The sequence below is a fragment of the Symphalangus syndactylus genome, chromosome 13, assembly GCF_028878055.3.
Source record: "Symphalangus syndactylus isolate Jambi chromosome 13, NHGRI_mSymSyn1-v2.1_pri, whole genome shotgun sequence".
NCBI classification, from domain to species: domain Eukaryota; kingdom Metazoa; phylum Chordata; class Mammalia; order Primates; family Hylobatidae; genus Symphalangus; species Symphalangus syndactylus.
Window position 1 is genome coordinate 105354327 of NC_072435.2, and position 24462 is coordinate 105378788.

At 52.4% G+C, this 24462-nt stretch overlaps 1 protein-coding gene and 1 long non-coding RNA gene across 3 annotated transcripts in view; one reads left to right on the plus strand and one right to left on the minus strand.

Moving 5' to 3' along the window:
* Window positions 1-19575, minus strand: part of TRPV4 (transient receptor potential cation channel subfamily V member 4) — a 50631-nt gene extending 31056 nt beyond the window's left edge. Inside the window, exons 1-3 of one of the 2 annotated variants that reach the window (XM_063614436.1) lie at window positions 19455-19545; window positions 721-830; window positions 414-618 (exon numbers count right to left, since the gene is read on the minus strand). In XM_063614436.1, coding sequence (XP_063470506.1) covers window positions 414-618; window positions 721-799 — 284 coding nt within the window. In that variant the 5' untranslated portion in view covers window positions 800-830; window positions 19455-19545. Of the gene's footprint in view, window positions 1-413; window positions 831-19454 lie in introns of both variants that reach the window. The other variant, XM_055236641.2, reaches the window with a different exon arrangement.
* LOC134732049 (uncharacterized) lies at window positions 518-2138 on the plus strand. The gene is made up of 2 exons (XR_010114948.1): window positions 518-648; window positions 1817-2138. It is a non-coding gene; the product is annotated as an uncharacterized lncRNA (long non-coding RNA).
* Window positions 19576-24462: the final 4887 nt, after the last annotated feature.

Sequence of the window (24462 nt, forward strand, 5' to 3'; positions counted from 1 at the left end):
TGGAATAATGATGGATAGATGAATCGATGGACAGATGGAAGGATGATGTATAAATGAATAGATGGATGGATGGATGATGGATGATGGGTGGATGGATAGATGATAGATAGCTGGATGATGGATGGATGGATGGATGATATATGGATGGAGAGATGAATGGATCGATGGATAGATGTATGGATGGTTGGATGGATGGATGAATAGATGGGTGGTTGGATGGATGGATGGATGGATGGATGATATATGGGTAGGGAGATGAATAGATGGATGGATAGATATATGGATGGTTGGATGGATAGATGGATGGATGGATGAATCAACGGATGGGTGGATAATAGACAGAGGGGTGGATGATGAATGGGTGAATAGAAACAGAGGAGGAGACCACTGGCCAGGAAGCTAACAATACTCACTCTATGATCTTCTTCCTCCACCTCTTGTTGTCACTGGGGTGGTGACGATAGGTGCCGTAGTCAAAGAGTGAGTCCATGGGTGCTTTCTTGGGCCCAGGCACCACCGAGGACTCATACAGGGTGGACTCCAGCAGATCGATGGGGTTGGGCACCCCCTTGCGGAAGGCGCCCTGGAACTTCATGCGCAGATTTGGTCGCCCATCGCCTGGGCCAGCAGGGCGACTGGCATCAGCCGGTAAGGGTGAAGGGGAGCCATCCTCCCCCTCAAACAGATTGGCCAGGGAGGAGAGAGGAAAAGCCTCCCCGCCTGGGGTACCACTCTCATCCCCAGGGAGCTCAGCCACCTCCCCAGGCCCCGTGCGAGGGCCTTCGCTGGAATCCGCCATGCCTGCCCCAGGCCTGTCTGCACTGCTCAGCCTGCAAGGGAATGAAAGGGGAGTCAGGCAGAACCTGGCCAGTGGTGGGGGCTCCAGGAAGCCCCCTCCCACGTGGACAAGCAGCAGTGCTGCCAGCTGCTTCAAAGCCACCGTTGTAATGACAGGGGCGCAGGGAGGCCACTCCCAGATGTGGTTGGCCGCCAGCCTCAGGCAGGAACTGCAACAGGAGCCTCTTTCAGGAACCTGGAAACACAAATTAGCCCCAGGTCCAACTACCCTGAGCACTAGCTGAAAGAGGGTGGACTTCAGGGTCAAGAAGCTGGGACCCCATACTTGGATCCCAGACCCTACTGCTGACCAAGAAAGCCAGCTTTGGAGCCCCAGAGAGCCAAGTTCAAATCCAGGCTCCATACTTAGTCATTCCATGACACTGAGCAAGTCGACATTTCATAGCCTGTTTCCTGATCTGTAAGATGGGGATATCCAAGCCTTATGGGTAGAATATGCAGTCCAGGGGCCAGTGCAGCGCAGTGCCTGGCACGTGGTAAGCACCTGCTAAGGCAGAACCATTAACTGTGGGCTTCAGGCACAGGAGGGGCTCAGAAAATCCATGTGGACTCGCTGCATGGGCCGGCAGTCCTGTTTCCTCATCAAACACCGTCATGATGATCCCCATTTTACAGAACAGGAAACTGAGGCTCCAAGACTTGAGTTGACTTCCCCAGTACACAAACTCCACTCCCCAGTGCAACGTGCTGATCCCTCCCTGCACCTTTGCCTGGTCAACTCCTCCCCACTGGTGTTCCAGCTCAACTGGGCTCCTCTGGACATCCCTCCCTGGCCTGCACACACTCGCTCCCAGGATCCATGCTTGTCTCCTCGGAAGCTTTATCCCAGCTGTTCACGGGATGGTTCATTCCCAGGCTGTGGGCGCCAGGAGGCAGGAAATGTATCTGTCTTGTTCATCCCTGAGTCCTCACACAAATGAACTTTATGACAAAGATGTCATTTGTTCCCATTTCTCAGATGAGGAAGCAGCTTTCAAAGGCAGCAAACAGCTTGCAGGAAGAAGGGCTGGACTTGAACCATGTCTCTCTGGCTCCCGGGTCCAGTGCTTAGCCAGGAGTCAGTGCAAGGGAGGGGCAAGGCCCCACTGGTTGGCTGTCGGTGCCCTGTTCTCTGTAGCATGGTGCCAGCCAGGCGGGGCTGGGAACCAAGGGTGAGTTTCCTGGAACTTTTACCACCCCACCCGGGAGGCAGGGGCATGTCTGAAAAGCCCTCTCTTGTACATCTCACCCTTCCCACCCAATACGCACGTAGAAAAACAAATAAACTAGTTTCCACCTTGTTTGTTCTGTGGCTTCCAGGAGGGAAGGCTTGGACCAGAGAGGTGGGGACACAGCAAGAGGCCTCCCTTAGTGGGCGCAGCAGGACACAGAGGGTCAGAGCTCCCACTGGGGGCGGGCTTCCCTTTGGACACCAACAGGGAGAGAGAGCCTGGCCTTTGGAGTCATTCAGGCCTGGGTTCTAATCCCAGCTCTGCTATTTACATGTAGCGTGATCTTAGGTAAATTACTTGAGCTCCCCAAGCCTCAGTTTCCTCCTCTGCAAAATGGGTACAATTGTAGTCACTTCTTCATAGGGTTGCAGGCAGTGGGAAGTGAGGTCAGATATATCCAGTGCCACTTCTGGGATTAAAGTGGGGTTTTGGCTGGGCGCAGCAGCTCATGCCTATAACCCCAGCACTTTGGGAGGCTGAAGCGCATGGATCACTTGAAGTCAGGAGTTTGAGACCAGCCTGGCTAACATGGCGAAACCCCGTCTCTACAAAAAATACAAAAATTAGCCAGGCTTGGTGGCACGTGCCTGTAGTCCCAGCTACTTAGGAGGATGAGGCAGGAGAATCCCTTGAACCCGGGAGGCAGAGGTTGCAGTGAGCCAAGATGGCGCCACTGCACTCCAGCCTGGGCAACAGAGCAAGACTCTAACTAAAAATAAATACCTCAGGTAAGTTGCTTAGCCTCTCTGAGCCTCAGTTTCCTCATCTGTAAATAGAGTGGGGTTTTCAGTTATTATAACCAAAGGAAGAAAGAAGTTAGGAGGACAGGTTCTGAAATCAGACCCAGTTCCTATCTGGGTCATTAGCTATTTGACCATGGGCAAATCACTTCCTCTCTCTGCCCCGTGGTTTTCCCACCTGTAAGACCAGAGTGACCATGCCTCCTCCTAGGGTCCTCCAGCATGTGAGGCACCTACTCAGTTCCAGCACCTACTAGGACCTCTGGAGACATGAAGTCCTTTCGACTGGCCAGGCAGGAGAAGGGGATCTGGATCCCCAGTCCCTCATGGCTGCCACATGCATTTGGGCTTTGGTCTGCAGGAATGGGGGCCGGGGGGTTGCTGAAGCAGGAGGGGCATCTGCAGGGGCACAGGCATTGGTGGGAGGCAGATTAGACTCTCCCGGGCATGGCCCTGTCCACCTCACTGGGGGCCCTGAGGTCAGGGGGAGATGAGGCATCAGGCACATCCTCTGTGTTGTCAATACTTTTCTATCCACTGCACCCCTCACCATGGCACCTCAGAGTCTAATGGAAGCCCACCCCAGGGAGCTCCCAAGGCCAGAGAAGGCAGCCAAGAAGGTCCTTCCATCCCCCACTATGCCTGCACCCTCCTCCCCTCAGGAGGATAGCCCTTCCCTAAGCCTGGACAGCACCCTAGGTTCCTGGGCACTCCAAAATGGGGGCTCTGGTGCCAGCCAATCCCGGATTCAAATCCCCTCCCAGCAACTCTCAACCTGTCTGGCTGCTGTGTGGCCTTGGGCAAGTCATGCCGTGATCATGATTAGCATTCTAATTAGGATGAAATAATAATTATGAACTAAATCACCATCCTCGCCTGATGACATAGCTCAGGCTGTGCCCAGCACAGGGCCTCATCCAGCCCTCACCATGACTCCAGACCAGTGGTTCTCAGCCAAGGACAGTTCTGCTCCTCCCCTAAGGACATTTGGTAATATCTGATGACATGTTTTGTTGTCACAACTGTACAGGAGAGGGAGCACTACTGGCATCTGGTAGATCAAGGCCAGGGTTGGCACTAAACATCCTCCAAAGCAAAAGACAGCCCCGCACCACAAAGAATGACCCAGCCCACAATGTGAATAGCGCCAAGACTGAGAACACCTGCCCTGGAGGTAGGTACTGCAATCGTTCCCATTCTACAGATGAGGAAACTGAGGCTCAGAGAGGCTAAGTGACTTGCCTCAGGTCACACAGCAGGTTAGTGACAGAGCCAGGACTGAAATGCGAGCAGCTGGCTGCAGAGCCCAGGTTGAATCCCTCCATGGACTGGGGATGTCCTGGGTGCCAGGTGAGGGTGAAGGGGAGCCATCCTCACCCTCAAACAGATTGACCAGGGAGGAGAGGGGGAAGGCCTCCCCACCAGGGAGCTCGGCCACCTCGCTGGGCCTGCACAGGGGCCTTTGCTGGGATCCGCCATGCCAGATGGCACTAAACATCCTCCAAAACAAAAGACAGCCCCACACCACACAGAATAACCCAGTCAACAACATCAACAGTGCTGAGGTTGAGAAAATCTGCCCTGGAGGTAGGTATTGCAATCATTCCCATTTTACAGATGAGGAAACTGAGGCTCAGAGAGGCTAAGCGACTTACCTGAGGTCACACAGCAGGTTAGTGATGGAGTACCATGGTACCACCTGAGCGCTTACAGTGTCTCCTTCAAGCTTCACAACCACCCCAGGAGGAAGGGATGATTACTGCCTGCCCATTCTCATCTCTCTGAACCTCGGTTTCTCTACCTGTAAAATGGGGATTGCAATAATAGCACCTCCCTTGTAGGGCTTCTGGGAGATAAGGCAGGTCAAGTGTTTCTTGGGCACCTAAGAAATACCTGATAAATGCTGGATCTTGTCATATTTAATCATCATCATCACTGCTACGATATGGTCCTGATTTACCTGTCCTCCTTACTCCCATTCCCCAAAACACACATGCACACACGTGCCAGAACTACAGCCTGACATTTTATAGCCCACGCTAAAATCCACCAAGCCCTCTCTCGTTCAATCCTCCGAAGAACCTGAACAAAGCTAGGCTATTGCTCCCACTTTACAGCTAAGGAAATGCAGGCTCTGAGAGGCCAGCTAGGGAGCAAATGGCTTTGAAGAAAACCTCCAGACGCCTAGCCCTGGGCTCCTTCCACATCACAGCACTCAGGAGTGTGTACACACCAGCTCACATGTACACACACACATAGGCATGTGTACACACACACACACACACCGGCTCTGCTGCTCTGTGGCAATTCCCTCCCCAAACACTGCCCTGTTCTCTGTGGTCAGAGAAAGAGTTTACTCCCTGTTCTAATTTGCCCTAAAGGCTGTTATTACACATTCCAAACTCATGCCAGCTTTAGGAGGGAGGGAAGAGGGGGATGCAGGCAGGGAGAGAGGCTGAGAGCCTGGGTGTGAGTCCACATGTGTCTCCTCTGCGTGTGACTGTCATGTACATTTCTTCCCACCTTCCTCCACGTGCATGTGCATGTGCGTGTGCCCACTGTGAGCAGGCATGGTGGGCCCTTCGTTCCTGCACGGGCTCACAATGCCTCCTACCAGGAGCCCCTCCACAGTGGGGAAGCTCCCAGCTGCACCAGATGTGCATCAGGGAGGCACCCAAGAACGTTCCTGCATGACTGTGAACATCCTCACACACTGACATCTTCACAACAGCATTCATTCAGAGCAGCAGGTGTTTGTTTGTTGAGACAGGGTCTCACTCTGTCACCTAGACTGGAGTGTAGTGGCACAATCTCAGCTCACTGCAACCTCCGCCTCCCAGATTCAAGCAATTCTCCTGCCTCAGCCTCCCAAGTAGCTGGGATTACAGAAACACGCCACTACCACTCGGCTAATTTTTGTATTTTTAGTACAGACGGGGTTTCACATGTTGGCCAGGCTGGTCTTGAACTCCTGACCTCAAATGATCCACCCACCTCGGCCTCCCAAAGTGCTGGAATTACAGGCATGAGCCACTGCGCCCAGCCAAAGTAGTGGTTTTTGAATATGTTGGTTTTAAATCCCATATATTCAAAAGAAGGTTTATATTCAAACCCTTCTTTAGAATATATATACCGAATGGTGGTCCACACAGAGATGACAGTTATGTAGGATGGACAGAGAAAGAATCTGCATCTTCCTCTGGAAAGGGCCCAAGGGGCAGGAGTAGAAGCCAGCTACCTATTTATTTATTCCACACGTTTACTGAGCACCTACTATGTGCCAGGCACTGTGTTAGGTACTAGGGGCACAGATGTGAACAGAACACATAACAATCCCTTTGGGGGCAGACCTTCTGGTGGGGAAACAATAAACTAGACAAACCAAGCAGCAGAGTCATGTCGGGTGGTGTTAAGAACCGCATAGACCAGAAGGGCTCAGGAGTGGGCAAGTTAAGGTGTGCAGGAGTCCTGAGTAGGGTGATGAGATACAGGGCTGAGCCAGGGTCCCTAGGCCTTCCTTTCTGCCCTAGACAGAGACCCCAGGCTTTCCGGGAACCTGGCTTTCTGCTGTCATGGCCCCCTGAGCCGGTGGGGCACAGAGTGAGAGAGCATTTTGACGTCAGGCAGACCAGAGGGTCAGATCCCAGACCCACAGTTCATTTGCTGGGTGAGCTTGAGCAAGTTACCCAACCTCTCTGATCTTCACTTTCTTCAGCTGCCCTATTTTTTTTTTTTTTTTTTTTTTGAGACGGAGTCTCGCTCTGTCGCCCAGGCTGGAGTGCAGTGGCGCATCTCCACTCACTGCAAGCTCCGCCTCCTGGGTTCACGCCATTCTCCTGCCTCAGCCTCCTGTGTAGCTGGGACTATAGGTGCCCGCCACGAAGTCCGCCTAATTTTTTGTATTTTTTTAGTACAGATAGGGTTTCACGGTGTTAGCCAGGATGGTCTCGATCTCTTGACCTCATGATCTGCCCACCTCAGCCTCCCAAAGTGCTGGGATTACAGGCGTGAGCCACCGCGCCCAGCCCTCAGCTGCCCTATTAAGGGATGGTAATAGGGTCGTTGTGAGAGGTATATACGTTGAGTCAAGTGCCTGGCATAAAGAAAGCCTCAATAAACAGCAGATTGCACAACAGATGCCTTCTCTCTGAGAATCCTGGATTCAACGGCAGTGGAGGTCTCTGGCTCCAACCCCATGCCCCAATTTGCGGAGGGTGGAAAAAGGGGCCCATCCTCGGGGTTACCCGCGGCTTTGCCTGATCTCATGGAAACCCTGGCACACATTTGTCAAATCCCATCCTCCTGATTACGTGACCAAGGAAAGCTGCTTAAATCTGGGGGCAAGTTTGGGCGTGCAAGCCTGCTCTGCCCCAGCGGGGAGGATTCCAGGGAGCTGGTTTCTCCCGGTTCCCTCCCTTCTGGAATCAATCCATTCCACCAGGCATCAAGGCAGTGGCACCTGTTTGCAGGGCACAGGGGAGACATAAAAGTGTGGAACCTCAGAGAACTCACAGTCCAGGAGGGAAGGCAGATGGCTCTTCCTGCCTCTAGTACTTTGCCTAGGCTGTTCCCTCTGCCTGGAATGCCCTTCCCTTCGCTGGCTGGCTCCCACTTACTCCTCAGGCCTCATCTAAAAGGGCACTTCCTCTGAAAAGCCCTCCTGTTTCCCTTGCTCTTTACTCTTAGAGTAACATGTGCCTTCCTTTACAGCACTTCCCATGATTAGACTCTCCTATATATGTATTTTTTTTTTCAAGAGAGTCTCGCTCTGTTGCCCAGGTTAGAGTGCAGTGGCATGATCTCAGCTCACTGCAACCTCTGCCTCCCAGGTTCAAGCAATTCTCATGTCTCAGCCTCCTTGAGTAGCTGGGATTACAGGCATGTGCCACCACACCCGGCTAATTTTTCGTATTTTTAGTAGAGACAGGGTTTTGCCATGTTGGTCAGTCTGGTCTTGAACTCCTGACCTCAGGTGATCCACCCGCCTCAGCCTCCCAAAGTGTTGGGATTATAGGCATGAGCCACCACGCCCAGCCTATATATTATTCTTTGATTCATCTTCTCTCTTCGCCTCCGGAGTTTTAGTTCCATGTGGTAGGGACTATTTCATGTCCCCTGTGTCCCCAGCATTCAGCATGGTGCTGAAGCAAAATGAGGTGTCAATGAATATTTGTTTTTTTTAGGCTGTAAGACCAGGGACCTGAAGTTCCAGGTGGGGTTGCAGAGCAAGGGCAGCCAGAATCCTGACGCGAAGGGGGAGAGGCTTGAGGAGGAGGAGGAAGATAAAGGGCAGAGGAGGTGTCAAGGACAAAGATGTGGAGGGAAAGTGCAGGGTGCACAGAGGAATGGTGTGGCCTGGGGCACAGGGAGAAGGAAAGCAGGAAAAGAGATGGGTGAGTGGGTGGGCAGCGGGGAGGTGGGTGGGGGTTGGAATCCATGTGTTGGAAGGAGCCCACAGAGAAGGTGCTCAGGCTCCCAGACAGACCCAGTGTGCTTCTACCTCCCTCCATCCTGGGGCTCCTTGGCCAATTTGGGGGGCACCCACTTCCTGTAGTACCCTCAAATAAACACAACTGTGAGTGCCTGCCATTCCCCATCAGTCTTGCAGGGGACATGTGGATAGGAAGGTACTAGGAAGACAAGGACTCTGAGCTTTGCCGTTACTAGAGAGAAAGTCCCAGACCTGTCCATCCCCTCCCCACCTGCCAGGTAAGAAAACTGAGGCTCAGAGAGGCGAAGTCACTTGTCTGGCATTGCCTTGCTCCAGAAAGGGGGAGGCAGGATTAGAACCCACGAATCCCCGGGACCTGCGCCTTTGATGGACACTTTACAAAGACAAGGGAACTCTGGGAGGGAGGAGCTGGAGAAAGAATGGAGTGGGGGGTGGATCGCAGTCCCTGGTGAACCGCTAGTTCACCAGCTCTGGGCAAGTCACCTGGCCTTCCCATGCCTCAGTTTCCTCACCTGTAAAATGGCAATGATCCTAGCACCTACCCCAAGTGAACTGTCGTTTGGGTTAAATGAGATAAAGCATGCAAAACACTGAGCCCAGTGCCTGGTACAGAGCATGCATTCAGTCAAGAATGGCTGCTGTTGGAATCATCGGTATCAGTGTACTACTTATTAGTATCATTAGGGGAACAGATGAACAAAAGGACTGAGGACCAAGGAAGGCAATGACTCCTAGAGAAGGCAGAGCGGCCAGATCCAGAGCCTTGGAGGTAGACTCCGGCAGCCACCTCGAAGTGGCGGCTGCTGGGAACAGCCGGCTGGGAGCTCAGCTCCTTGGCCAGGCAAAAACTTCTGCCTGCCAGGCTACCCACAGCTCCCAGGCCCTTGGCAGGCGGCAGCAGTAGAGGGGCATCATGCCATGCCCAGCACCTTCCCTGGCCAGCCTGTATTTACCTAGCAGGTCTCGGCCCAGCCCGCTTCCTGTTTGCTGCATAGTGGCCGCCTGTCCAGGACAGACAGAGCCCCAGTGTCCTGCTGGGCCCCCACCCCATGCACTCACACCACCCAGGCAGGGCACGTCTGGGGTGACTCACCGGGCCCCATGGAGGGCAAGGCCAGCATGACCACGGCAGTCATTTGGTCATTCTGCAAGCCCTTGGCTGGAGGGAGGCCGGCTGACAGCACACACAGATGCCCCTCTGAGCTTTCACAGGGACCAAGTCATTTCCAAGGGTCCCAGCCCCTGGGAAGGAGCCACCAAGAAGCGGTGTGGCTTAATGGTTAAAAGCATGCACCTTGCAGACACAAAAGGCCACATATTGCAGGATTTCATTTATATGAAATGCCCAGAACAGGCAAATCCATAGAGACAGAAAGCAGATTAGTTGTTGCCAGGGGCTGGGAGTGGGGAGTGGTGACTGCTAATGGGTACAGAGTCCTTTTTTGGGGTGATGAAAATGTTCTGGAATGAGATAGTGCTGATGTCTATACAACTCTGAATACACTAAGAAACCAACTGAATTGTACGTTTTAAAAGACTGAGTTATGAGTATGTGAATTACATCTAAATGACCCTTCCAGGCTTAGTGACCTCAGGCAGGTCACTTCCCTCCCAGAACCTCAGTTTCCTTGTTGCAACATGGCAATGTCACGGAGATTAAGCACACATAAAGGGTTTCCTTTTTTTCTTTCGTGTGTGTGTGTGTGTGTGTGTGTGTGTGTGTCAGGATCTTGCTCTGTCACCCAGGCTAGAGTGTAAGTGGCACAATCTGGGCTCACTGCAACCTCCGTCTTCCAGGTTCAAGCAATCCTCCTGCCTCAGCCTCTCTAGTAGCTGGGAATACAGGCGCCCGCCACTGCACCAGCTAATTTTTGTATTTTTGATACAGACGGGGTTTCACCATGTTGGCCAGGCTGGTCTCGAACTCCTGACCTCAGGTGATCCGACCGCCTTGGCCTCTCAAAGTGCTGGGATTACAGGCGTCAGCCACCACGCCCAGCCACATAAAGGGTTTCAAACAGAGTCTGGCACGTAGTAGGGGCTCGAGGACACAAAGTCACTACCCCAGGAGGCTCCAGGTCCTTCTTCCCTTATCTCGCTTCCTTCCCATCAGAGCATAGCCCCAGGATTCCACCCTCTCAGCCAGCCCTGCTTGAGAACATGCTACTCAGCTCCAGCCCGGGAGGAGGGAGGTGTCAAAATCTTAGTCAAGCCGGGCGCGGTGGCTCACGCCTGTAATCCCAGCACTTTGGGGGGCCGAGGTGGGCGGATCACTTGAGGTCAGAAGTTCAAGACCAGACTGGCCAACATGGTGAAACCCCATCTCTACTAAAAATACAAAAATTAGCCGGGTGTGGTGGCGGGCGCCTGTGATCCCAGCTACTCGGGAGGCTGAGGCATGGGAATCGCTTGAACCCAGGAGGCAGAGACTGCAGTGAGCAGAGATAGCACCACTGCACTCCAGCGTGGGCGACAAGAGCGAGACTCCATCTCAACAAAACAAAACCTTAGGCCTGCCTTCTCTCTGGCCTAGCCCCTCTCCTAGAGGGCGGTCACAGCCACGGAGAACTCCACAGAGGATTCTATAGTCTCAGAACGTTGCCTGATCAATGCTCTACATCTCATCTGCCACTCACTGGCCGTATGGTCTTGCGCAAGTCACATCTCATCTCTGGGCCTTGGTTTCCTTATCTGTAAAATGGGAGTAATAATTACTACGACCTGGGTGGGGTTAAGCCGTATTTGCTCCATAGTTATTTAGTGTATAGTACATTCGTGCTTTAAACTAAAAAATAGGGCTGGGTGCAGTGGCTCACACCTGTAATCCCAACACTTTGGCAGGCCAAGGTGGGAGGATCGCTTGAGCCCAGGAGTTCGAGACCAGCCTGGGCAACATGGTGAGATCCCATCTCTGCAAAAAATGAATAAATTTATTTATTTTTTAAAATATTAAAAAATAAAACAACAGCTCCTACCCCAAAGAGCTATTGTGAGGATTAAATGTGATAATTCAAGCCTTCAGTGCAGTGCCTGACAAACACCAAGTGTTCAATGAACTTGAACTTATTTTTTAGTTTAAAGCATGAATGTACTGTACACCAAATAACTATGGAGCAAATATGGCTTAACCCCACCCAGGTCGTAGTAATTATTACCCCCATTTTACAGATAAGGATGTTCAATGGCTGCTTTGCCATTCTTGCTAACATTCCCTCAGTTTGCAGTGGGGAGTGGGGGATGACGACATTGAGGTCCAGGGAGGTCAGAACTGGGCAGGCACTGGAGCCCAGACTTCCCGGCTCCAAAACCAGGGCTCGTGACTGCAGAGACCTCACCTTTGGAAAGGGTTTCCTCGCCACCTCATTTCCATCTTCTGTCACCTTTGGAAGGCTGTCAGGACAAGGGCTGCCTCCCAGCTGGGAGACTAAGGACCAGAAGGGACAGGACACTCGTTCATGCATACATTCCTCTACCCCACTTCTAGGAGCAAAAGTCCCGAGTTTGCCAAATCAGAAGAGGGGGAAGAGGGCAGACGCCCGTTATGAGTGGATGGGGCAGGAGTCGGGGAAGCGAGCCCGAGGCAGCAGAAAACCAGTTTGAGATCTTTCCTCTGTCCCAGCCCACCTCAACACCAGTCTGTGCCAACAGTAGGCTGCTGCCTCAGGGGTTAACTGCTTGGAATTATGACTGAGGCTAATGCCTGCAATGTACCATCAGTAATGCCTACCCTCCATGGCACACTTCACACAGCACCTCCCATTTGGTTGTTTTTTGTTTTGAGACAGGGTATGGCTTTGTCACCCAGGCTGGAGTGCAGTGGTACAATCATAGCTCACTGCAGCCTCAACCTCCCAGGCTTAAGCAATCCTCCTACCTCAGCCTCTCCAGAAGCTGGGACCACAGGCATGTACCACCATGCCTACTTTTAAAATTTATTTTTTGTAGAGATGGGGTCTCACTATACTGCCCAGGCTAGTCTCTAATGCCTGGGCTCACGTGATCCACCCACCTTGGCCTCCCAAAGTGTTGTGATTACAGGCATGAACCACCATGCCTGACCCCTTCTATTTATTTTAATCCAAATAATAACTATAGAGATTAAATATTATTGTCTCCATTCCCAGATGTATAAAGTCAGTCCCCGGAGAAAGGAGGTAAGGGCTGACGTTTATCCAGTACCTATTATATGCTAAGCACTTTCACATTTCTCTCTCATTTGAGGTAGGTGTTACTGTTATCATTTCACAGATGAACAAACTGAGGATCAGAAAGAACGAGATTTAACTGAGGCCACAACACTATAGGAAGTGAATGTGGCTAGACTTCCAACCATCTGCTTTTAAATCCATTTGAGTTCATTCATCCCTTTGGGGGCTACCATGCCCTCTCCCTAGGACCCCCCTTCTCAACGCCATGTCCCTTGGAACTTAGCAGGACAGGATGGCACAGTGGTGACAGTCTTGGAGTCTGAATCTTGACTTTGCCATTTAGTAACTCTGTGGCCCCAGACGGATCACTTGACCTCTCCGAGCTTCAGTTTCCTCTCCTGTAAAAGGGAGCTCATCACAGTTCCCACTGCTGGATTACTTGTCATTGTGGGTATCAGAGTCTCACAAAGTGGCCTCAAAGCACTACATGTGGAATGATGTCACTCAGACAAAAGCTCTAGGGCGGAGGGACTCCCTTCTGATAACTGCTGAGACCCAGATGCCTGGAACAGGGCCTGGCACATAGCAGCTGCTCAAGATGTATTTGCTGGATGAATGAATGAATGAATGAATGAACACAGAGGGAACGAGTGAAAGCCGGGCTTAGTCATTCTCTCCAGGGCAGACAGGTCTCCAAAGCGAACCTCTGCCCAACTAACGAATTAGCTTCCTCCCTTCCATCTTTTAACAGACAGCTTACTGAGCACCTACTATGTGTGGGGTTTTCTGGCCTATAAGACCAACACCTCTCATGAGGACAACTATCGTGAGCCCATTTTATAGATGAAGAAATTGAGGCTCAACAAGACCAGGACACTCACCCAAGCACACTCGGTCTCAGAGCCAGAGCCTGTATCTGAGCAGGTGCTTCCTTCTGATGCCCTTGCCTGGCTGGCTTGTCCAGTCACTCATTCCTTCCTTCATTCATCCCTTCACTCTATCTACAGGTATTCCTGAGCCCCTCCTGTGTGCCAAGCGGGGACAGGAGTGAGCCAGACCCATGGGTGAGTCAACCCCAGGCCCCCTGTCCCACCCTCACCTGCTGGGGTCTCAGCCCAAAGCCCACGGAACCCACCCTCCATAAACACACACATACACACAATACACACAAATACATATACACATTACACGCATATACACATACATACACACAATACACATATACACATACATACAATATACACATACATACATATACACACAAACATACATACACACAAACATACATACACACACGCACACATAGACATTCACATACACACGTACACATGTATATACATACACATATGCACACACATACACATAGACATACATATACACACAAACATATATACATATACATACACATAAACATATAGTCATACATATACACACATACACATATATACACACATACACATAGACATGCATATACACACAAACATATATACACATACATGCACATAAACATATAGTCATACATATACACACATACACATATATACACACACATACACATACACAAATAGACATACATATACACACATAGACATACACACATAGACACACCTACACATGCACATCAATATACACACACATACACACATACACAAACACACACACAGGGAATGGTCCCAGAAGGTGGCCAGCCCACTCGGTCAACCGGGTGGAACCCAGGCCGCTCCACCCTCAGGGGAAAACGGGCACCCGGTGAGACTGAGGAGCTCTTTGTGCAAGGGGCAGGGTGGGTGGACAGGAGGGGCAGCTGTTACTCACTAACCAAAGAAATAGAAGGTTATTCCCTTTTAGTCAATGGCCCGCCTGTCTGTCCCCTGAGCCCCCGCCTCCTTCTGTGGCCTTTCCAATGCCCTGACCTCATCTGGAGACCTGCAAGGGCTTCCTGTGCGCCTGGCGTGGTCTCGTGTGATCCTCCCTCACCGATGAGGAAACATGCTCAGAGAACTGATGTGACCTCCTTGGGGTCACACAGCCAGCAGTGGCCAGGCTAGGGGCAGAAAGGGGAAACCAATGGTCAGGAAGGGGCTGGGGTGGGAATGAAGTCAGAGTCACATTGAAATGAGGCCCTGTCCCTTTCTCATTCCTGTCCAGCCACTGTGGTGCCAGCTCATGGGACGCAAGGGCACCCGAGGCAGAAGGAGCCCAGGCCAGGACAAGAGCGGCAGCCAGAATAACCCAAATCCCTCCTCAAGTTGGCAGAGCTCTGACCTCAGCAAAGCCCAGGAACAGAGAGGTTAAGCCACTTCCTGAGGTCACAGAGCAGCAGCTGGCGGAGCTGGGAGGTAAGCTGAGGTGGCTCAGACGCCAAGATGGGTGAGCCTACCGTAGCTTTCCACACAAGAAGCTAAGCTGGCCACTGGGCTTTTCATGGACCCAAGGACACCAGTGTCACTCAGATCTGGCTTCCAGCTCCAGCTCTGCCATGAGCCAGCTGGGCATCCCTGGGTAAATTGCTTCCTCTTTGAGTCTCGATTTCCTCAGCTGTAAAATGGGGCTCAGCATTCCTGCCCCTGCCCACCCCCAGCAGTGGGGAAGCTGTGACACCATCAAAATGAACATCAGCCCTCACACCTGTAATCTGAGCACTTTGGGAGGCCAAGGCAGGAGGATTACTTGAGCTCTGGAGTTCGAGACCAGACTGGGCAACATAGTGAGACCCCTGTCTCTGAAAAAAACTTTTTTTTAATTAGCTAGGTGTGTCCCAACTACTTGGGAGGCTGAAGTAGGGGGATCACTTGAGCACAGGAGTTCGAGGCTGCTGTGAGCTATGATCACACCACTGCATTCCAGCCTGAGCGACAGACTGAGACCCTGTCTCTAAAAATAATAAATAAAAATAAAAAGTGAACATCAGGCAATAGATGCTGGTTTTAAACTAAACACTCAAGGTTGTGCTGAAGACTGTCCACAACCTCCCAGCAAGGCAGGCATTACCTTATCCCCATTGTCCAGATGAGGAAACAGAGGCCAAAGGAATAATGGAACTTATTGGAAGCTGGCATTTGAACCTGGGTAGCTGGGCTCCAGCCCTAGTTTTTAAGCATTAAATCAGTAAAGTAAAAAAAGTTGACGGCTCCTGGCGCTCAGTCAATGCTCATAAATATTTCATTGCTGAAAACATATCATTATTTGCCCAAATGCAAGTCTAGCTTTGCCCCCAATACCTTCCACCCGCCCACCTGGCATGGGGGGGCTCTCTGAGGATGTCTGCGGGATGAGCTGGAAGAAAACATGCCCTGGAATGGGCTTGGGGACAAGGGGAGTTGACACAGGCTGAGGCAGAAGAGCTGTGCTTCAGAGCCCCATCCACGTGCCTTGGAGCATCCCTGCAAAGTGGGATGAGAGTCCCTTTGACAGAGGAGGAAATGGAAGCCCAGAGAGACCAGGTGGCTTCCCTGAGCTCCTCCAGGGGGGACTAGCAGGCCTGTCTTACACATGCGGATGCAGTTTAAGCCCAGGCCTGTCTGCAATTCAGGTTCTTTGTTTGTTCTGAGACAGGATCTCTCACTCTGGAGTGCAGTGGCACAATCGCAGTTCACTGCAACCTCTGACTCCTGGGCTTAAGCGATCCTCCCACCTCAGCCTCTCAAGTAGCTGGCACTACATGTGCGTGCTACCATGTTCGGCTAATTTTTGTATTTTTTCTAGAGACAGGGTTTCACCATGTTGCCCAGGCTGGTCTCGAACTCACGGGCTCGACCGATCCACCCGCCTCGGCCTCCCAAAGTGTTGGGATTACGGGTGTGGGCCACTGCACCCGGCCAATTCAGGTTCCTATCTCTGGACTGCAGAGTAGCTCCCCCATGACCCCAGGCACCCCAGTGAGGGTCCAGACAAATGGGGACGGGCTACCTTACAGGTGAAGGGATGGATTTGCAATCACACAAATGGGATTCAGGTCCCAGCTGTGCCCCTTCTCAGCTGACAGAACCTAGGCAAGCGATTTCACCCTGTACACCTCATTCTGCCCTCTGAAAAAATAGAGACAAAAATAGTTTTGTATCCAAATGTCCTGAGAGTGCTTGGCTCAGTGTCTGGCACACAGTAAGTGCTCAATAAAGGCTTGCCACCATCATAATAATTGTTAATGCAACCAGGGTTAGCTAAAGCCAGACAGAACCTTGTACCCAGAGTTCAGAACAGCGGCCACTTATCTCAAGAGATCTGAATTAATCTTTAACAGGTGAATTCTGCTCCAAATTGGCGATGTAGAGCCTTCCAGAGGGCCCACTGCCATGAAATAAATGTTATCTTGGCTCCCCAGACCCTATCTGGGACAACAAGAGGAGCTGTTACCTGGGTCCCTATAATTTGGAGAATGGACTGGAGTGTCTTTCCCAAAGTCAAATGGGGGAAACTGAGGCAGACAGCAGGGTCAAGGGCCTGCATGGGGTAGAGACACCCACTTCATGTGGACCCCATCCCCCTAGGAACAGAGGAAGGAACTCAAAGGACTTTGACCATCTCAAAAGTATTTGTTCAGACAACCATGCCATAGATACTGACTGAGCACCTACTATGTGCCAGGCACATGAGGCTCAGTCTTGTGTGTTTCCTTCCCTCCTACATCTCCTTCCACTTGCCCCTCTCACTCGGAGCTTGGATGACTTCCCCAGCCTTGGGGCCGGCCTCTCTGTCTGAGCTCCTCCAATCTTTCCCACTCTGCAGCCAGAGGGACCTTTCTAGAACACACAAACAACTGTGTCACTCTCAGGCAGGACTTCTGGGCCTCTGGGTCTGACTTAGCCCCTGACTGTCTGATCCCTCACCCTTTCCAGTCACGTCACAAACTCCAGACAAACAGAACGATTTCTCTGCTCTATAAACCCCAGGTGTAGCCACCTGGTAACAGGTAAAAGTCATGTCTCTGCTAGTGCCATTGTCTTTGCCTGAATACTCTTTCCTCTACTTCTGCGTTTATTCTTTAAGGTGCGGCTCAAACACTACCTTGACCAAGACCTTGTGGGTCCTTCCTGGGCCAGTCCTCCTACCCTACGGCATTCTCCCCTCACCCCATCCATTCCACAGCATACATTTACTAAGCGTTGGCCATCCATGCACACCTTGCTAGATGCCCACAAGTCAGGTGTGGGAGCTCCTCCCCAGGAGGCCACAAGGGAAAATCCTTCTTGCCTTCACACCCCTCAGGCTACAGCAAAGCTGGGATTCGAAGCATCTCAGTGCTCCAGTGCCCAGCCCAGAGCTGGCACGGGTGAGCTTGCAGAGAGCATTTGCTGGAGGAGGGAGTAAGTGGCAGAGGCCCAGGTGGCACCAGATGAGGCAGGAGGAACCTCCACAGCCCCTTCCCCAGATATAAGGTGTCTGGGTTTCACCTGGGGAATCCCAGCCATCCTCACAGGAGCTCATGTGAAACATCCCTCCCGGGGGCATCACACCCTTTTTGTTCAGGCAACCATTCCGTGGTTACCTCCATTTCAAAACAGCCCCACCTTGGTCTTACAAAGTGAACCGCCCTGAACTATGACTGCCATTTGCCATTTGTGTCTTGGACTCCTTCCCCCTGCAATTCACCAATCAAGGTGGGTGTCCAGCCTTTCTGGTTCCCATCGTGCTTCAGACAGAATGAACTAGAGAAATGTGGAAATGGCCAATTGACTTTTCTCACCCTCTTTGTTAAGAAAATGTTTGGGGCAACAACAACTGGTAAAACGATGATGGCAGCCAACAGTGGCTGTGCCAGGTTCCTGGAAGGTCATGGGTTCTCACGACAGCCCTGGGGGCTTGCCCTCAGGCACCCCAGTATTACAGAGGAGAGAACACAGAGGCTCAGACAGCTAAGGGACCAGGCCAAGGTCACACAGCAGGGGACTGCAGAGCACACCCCGGGCCCCACACAGGCCCACTCTTAGCCTCGCAGATGACCCAGGCCTGACCATTCTACCCATGTTCCCCCCAAAAGCCCACCTCGTCACCCTCCTCAGGAGCCAGTCCCGACTTACCCTCTGCCCTTGCTCTGGAGCCAAAGTGGCAAAGCTTAAATCCTCAAGCCGTTCTTAGCATCCCAGAACAAAGCTCCCACAGGGTATCTGCCTAGCATTTCAGGGGTTCACGGCCCCCCTGCCCCCAGCAGAGGCCCTTGTTTTAGAAGCTGAGCCAGAACAGCCACAGGGCCCACCTCTGCCCTGCCACTTCCCAAGCACCCTGGGGGCACTAGGCCCTGTGTGCAGAGCTAGCCCCAGGACAGGCCACCTGGTGTGGTGGGAAGGGCTTTGGGGCTGGACAGCCCCTGGGTTTAAATCCCAATTGTCTAGATCCCCGACCTAAGCCTCAGTTTCCCCATCTGAAAAACAGAGAGGACAGACAGAAGGAACAGCTGGGGCAGGCTGGGGCAGTGGGTGGCTCGATGAATGTGTCTGCGGTTGGTGTTTCCAGGCAAGCGGGGAGTGTGGGAGTCTCTCTCTCCCCCTCCCCACCCCCACCCCCGCTACCCGCCCCCCCGACGTCCTGAGAGTCCAGGGCAGAACTAGAGGTTAAAGATTTTCATGCCTCTTGGAGGAAACAGCCGTCTCTCCGGGACTCAGTAACCAAGAAGAAGCCTTTGGAAGCTCCAGACTCCAAATTCTCTCCGACATGCTCAGAGGCCAAGGGCAAACCTTAGGTCTCCCGAAATCCCTCTTCAAAGTCTCCTAAGGTGGGCTGGAGGGCTCCAGGGCTTTGGTTCCCTGGCTTGGGGTCTCAGGGAACCGAACCGCCCTCCCCCTAGACCTGCTTACCCCAGGCCCCACGTTGGTGCCCATTTCACAGGTGATAAAACCGAGGCCCAAAGAGCCGATGTCCGGCCCAAGGGCACTTAGCGGAGAGGCTGGCGCCTGCGGAACCTCGCGCCTCCCGCCTCCCGCCTCCCGCGCCCCCGGCCCGCACTTTCGAGCCTCGGGACACCCCGGAGCCGGACGGGCCACGGAGATGTCCCCAGGGGTGGGAGGGGACCTCGGCTGGGCCGCCCCTCCCGGGCCCGGGCCCCACTCACCTCCGGGACGGCTGGGCGCCGGCGGCCGGGAGCTCCGCGCTTCCTGAATCCGGGCCGGCCCGCCCGGCGCCCGTCAGCCCGCGGATCCCTCCTCCGCTGGCTCAGGTTCCAGCCGCGCGCCGCCCCCAGCCTGCTCCCCGCCCACCCGCCGGCCCGCGGACCCCGCCGAGCGCAGGCCCTAGAAGGGGCGGCCCCTGCTCGCACCCCGCCCGCCCAGCGAGGGCATCCCCTGCGGGGGAGGTGCGGGGCCAGGGCCTCAGTTTCCTCGCCTGGAAAATGGGCGTCGCGATCCCTGGATAGAGCGGCAGACGGTCTTTGGAGAGGGCTCTGGTTGGAATCGGGTCCGATTCGATCTTGCTCCGTGATTTCGGGCCGCCCTGGGACTGTGTCCTAGCCTGTTCATGGGCGTCCCGGCCGAGTCCTCCACGTGTTTGCTCATTCATTCATTTAGCAGACAATTCCCTCCGAGGCGTTGAAGGAGGTCCCTACCCTCAGGTATGGCCCATAGAGATGGTTCCGGGGTAAATAAATGTGAGCTGCTCTCCTTGGTCTTCACCCAGTGCTTACAGCGAAGCCTGCCTCGGAGTAGGCAATCAATGTTTTGTTGCTGTTGTTTTTGAGACAGGGTCTCACTCTGTTGCCCAGGCTGGAGTGCGGTGGCGTGATCAGGAATCACTGCAGCCTCAACCACCAGCGTTCAGGCAATCCTCCCGTATCAGCCTCCCTAGTAACTGGGACCACAGACGCCTATCACCACGCTCGGCTAATTTTATTTAAATTTTTTGCAGAGATAGGGTCTCACTATGTTGCCTAGGCTGGTCTCAAACTCCAGGGCTCAAGCGATCTACCCACCTCGGCCTCCCTAAGTGCTGGGATTAGAGGTGTGAGTCGCCATGCCTGGCTCAATGCGTTTTTGTTTATTTATTATTATTATTATTATTTTTGATACATGTTCTCCCTTCGTCACCCAGGTTGAAGTGCAGTGGCATGATCACGGCTCACTACAGTCTCAAACTCCTGGCCTCAAGTGATCCTCCCACCTCAGCCTCCTGAGCAGCTGGGAGTACAGGCATGCACCACCACACCCCACTAATTTTTATTTTGTTGTAGAAGGGGGGGTGGGGGAGGGGAGGGGTCTCACTATGTTGTGCAGGCTGGTCTCCAACTCCTGGCCTCAAGTGATCCACTTCAGTCTCCCAAAGCACTGAGACTATAGGCATGAGCCACCACACCCACCCATGTATTTTATCAGATAACAAAGGTGGGCCCCAACACATAGCCATACCCTCTACCCAGCGCTGAGTCCACTTGAATACCTCCACAGGATGGGCAGCTCACTTCCTCCAGGGTGGTTGGAAAGCCTAGCAGGCCCACAGCTTGGCTCTGTGACTCCCTAACCCAGCAGCCCTATGCAAGTCCCTTCACCTTTGTGCCTCAGTGCCTCTACATCCCCCTGTAGAGTGGGGCATACAAAAGTCCTCATGTCACAGTCACAGTGAAGATGCTGGGAGCATCCAGGCTGTGCAGAGCCTTTTTTTTTTTTTCTTTTTTGAGACAGAGTCTCACTCTGTCGCCCCGGCTGGGGTGCAGGGGTGCGATCTCAGCTCACCGGAACCTCTGCCTCTTGAGTTCAAGCGATTCTCCTGCCTCAGCCTCCTGGGGGCTGGGATTATAGGCGTGCACCATCACGCCAGGCTAATTTTTTGTATTTTTAGTAGAGATAGGGTTTCACCATGTTGGCCAGGCTGGTCTCGAACCCCTGACCTCAGGTGATTTTCCCACTTTGGCCTCCCAAAGTGTTGGGATTACAGGTGTAAGCCACTGCCCCCGGCCCAGAGCCATGCCATTTTCATCATTAGTGATTTCACTAAATTGAGCTGACTCAGGGACTGTGGGGTAGATCCTTCCTCCTCAGCTTGAAAAATAGCAGCATCTCTCCTGAGGTCCAACAGCTGAAAAGTGAAATTTTAGAATTGCTGGGGGGAGAGAGAGAGAGAGAAAGAGACAGAGAGTGTGTGTGTGTACCCATGCATAGGAGTGAAGTGTTCACCTCCAGTGTGAAACATTTACAAAGAAACAAACCCTAATAATTAACTCACTGAGCACAGAAGCGTAGGGGGTGGGAGGGAGAAGTATCGCCAAGTAAACTTTTCTGGCAACAGGCTGTGAGGTAGGGTTTGCTGTACCCATTTTGCAAATGGGAAACTGAGGCTTGGAGAGGAGTGTGGCCTCTCCAAAAGCTGCTCCCTCCATGGTGGGGGTTGGGGTGGGAAAGACCCCTCTGAGGGTCCGGAGTAAACAGGCAGATGTCTGGCAGTGGAGAGGAAGGTAAACACAGGGCCCCTCACACCTCCCTGACAGACAGCTATCTGCTGGGGGCCCTCAGGGCTGGGGCTGGGGCTGGGCCAGGTTGAGGGTGGAGGAGTGAGTCTGGGACCCATTTCTGCAGAAAGGCCTGTCTCAATTTCAAAGAAAATGGCAAGGGTGATTCCAGCCATAAGGAGGCTGATACTGGGGACTGGAACTGGAGGAGATGGGGCCAGGGATGGTGACTTACTCTTCTCTAAGCTCAGAGACAAGGGGCCTGAGCCCTCAGCATCAGCATCGCTAACCCAACTCTTCCCTGATCCCCATTTCACAGATGGGGCAACTGAGGCCCCTGTGCAGGGAAGTGACTCATCTTGGGCTAAGCAGCTGGAGCTTGGCCTCTGCACCAGACACCGGGGTTCAAATCCTGCCCTACTGCTGATGGGAGAAGGAGCTGTGGTGGGAGCTGTGGGCAAGAGCCTCCCTCTCTCTCTGTGCCTGTTTCCTCACCTAAAAAATGGGTACCAGTGTCCGTGAAGCAAGGGAACATGTTCATGACTACAGGTCTAGCACCTGGCACTTAGTAGGTGCTTTAAAAATACTGGTTGATGGTCAGGCGAAGTGGCTCATGCCTGTAATCCCAGCACTTTGGGAGGCTGAGGTGGGCGGATCACCTGAGGTCAGGAGCTCAAGACCAGGCTGGCCAACATGGTGAAACCCCGTCTCCACTAAAAATACAAAAATTAGTTGGGCGGGGTGGCGGGCGCCTGTAATCCCAGCTACTTGGGAGGCTGAGACAGGAGAATTGCTTGAACCTGGGAGAGGGAGGTTGCAGTGAGCCGAGATCGCACCACTGCACTCCAGCCTGGGCAACAGAGAGCGACTCCATCTCAAAAAAAAAAAAAAAAAAAAAAAGTCCTGGTTGTTGATGGAGCTGGGGGAGAGGAGAATGGGAGGTTGCTGTTTGTTGGGCATAGGGTTTCAGTTTTGCAAGATGCAAAGAGTTCTGGAGATGAATGATGGTTACACAACAATATGAATGTACTTTTTAAGCTTAATTTTTAATCTTTTTTTTATTTTTAGAGAGAGACAGGGTATTGCTCTGTAGCCCAGGCTGTAGTGCAGTTGCCTGATCATAGCTCACTGCAGCCTCAAATTCCTAGGTTCTAGCGATCCTCCCGCCTCAGCCTCCTGAATAGCTGAGACTATAGGTGCATGTCACCAAGCCTGGCTTTTTAAATTTTATTTTTTGTACAGGTGGGATCTCGCTATGCTGCCCAAGCTGGTCTCAAACTCTTGTGCTCAAGTGATCCTCATAACCTGGCCTCTCAAAACGTTGGGATTACAGGCATGAGCCACTGTGCCTAGCCAGAAATAACGTTTCCTCTTAGGGAAGGAAAAACTTTCAAGGCCCTTAGCATTGGCTGTGAGTCATGTGGCAGCCACAGGTGGGGCACAGCCTTGCTCTCCACGCAGCTCCTGGACTGCCCCAGGTGGACTCAGCTATCTCCCCTAAGAAAGGTTCCTGGGCAGCAGCCAAGGGTCAGCATTTACCAAGTGCTTACTGTATGCCAGGTCCAGTGCCAGATGCTGGGGAGAGATTGGTGAGCCAGACAAGTCAGGATCTCAGGGACTTTATACCCAGGGTATCCAGTTATAAAAACAAGACACGTGCACCTCACTTTAGAGTTGGCATAGTCCTGATCCTGCCACTAACTCAGTTCATCTTTTGATAGCCTGGAAAGGAGGAATTCTTCCACCATTTTATAGATAATGACACAAAGAGGCCACTTGTCTGAGATCCCACAGCTGGTAAGATTTGAACCCAAGCCCAGCAGACTCTACAGTGTAGCATGACCAGTAGGAATATTTTCTTGGCCAGGTGCGGTGGCACACACCTGTAATCATAGCATTTGGGGAGGCTGAGGCAGGAGAATCACTTGAGCCCCAGAGGTCAAGGCTGCAGTGAGCTGTGTTCGGGCAGCTACACTCCAGCCTGGGCAACAAAGTGAGACCCTGACTAGGAAAAAAAAAAAAGAATATGATCTCAAAAAGACAGACCATAAGTATGGGTGAGGAAGTGGAGAAGCTGGAATCTTCGCGCACTGATGGTGGGAATGTGTAACGGAGTGGCTGCTATGGAAAACAGTCTGGCAGTTCCTCCAAATATTAAATCTAGAGTTACTGCCAGGCATGGTGGCTCCCACCTGTAATCCGAACACTTTGGGAGGTCAAGGCGGGTGGATCACATGAGGCCAGGAGTTCGAGACCAGCCTGGCCAACACGGTGAAACCCCATCTCTAACAAAAAAATACAAAAATTAGCCGGGCGTGATGGTGGGCACCTGTAATCCCAGCTACTCAGGAGGTTGAGGCACAAGAATTGCTTAAGCCCAGGAGGCGGAGGCTGCAGTGAGCTGAGATTGTGCCACTGCACTCCAGCCTGGGCAAGAGTGAGATCCTGTCTCAAAAAAAAAAAAAAAATCTAGAGTTCCCATATAACCCAGCAATTCCACCCCAGAAACATAACCAAGAGAAATGAAAACTTATGTCCGTAGAAAAACTTGAATGTTCATAGCAGCATTATTCATAATAGCCAAAAAAAGAAAACGACTCAAATTCTCAATGGATAAACAAACACAGTATATCCACACAATGGAATACTATTTGGCAATAAAATGAATGGCTACTGAGTCATGCAA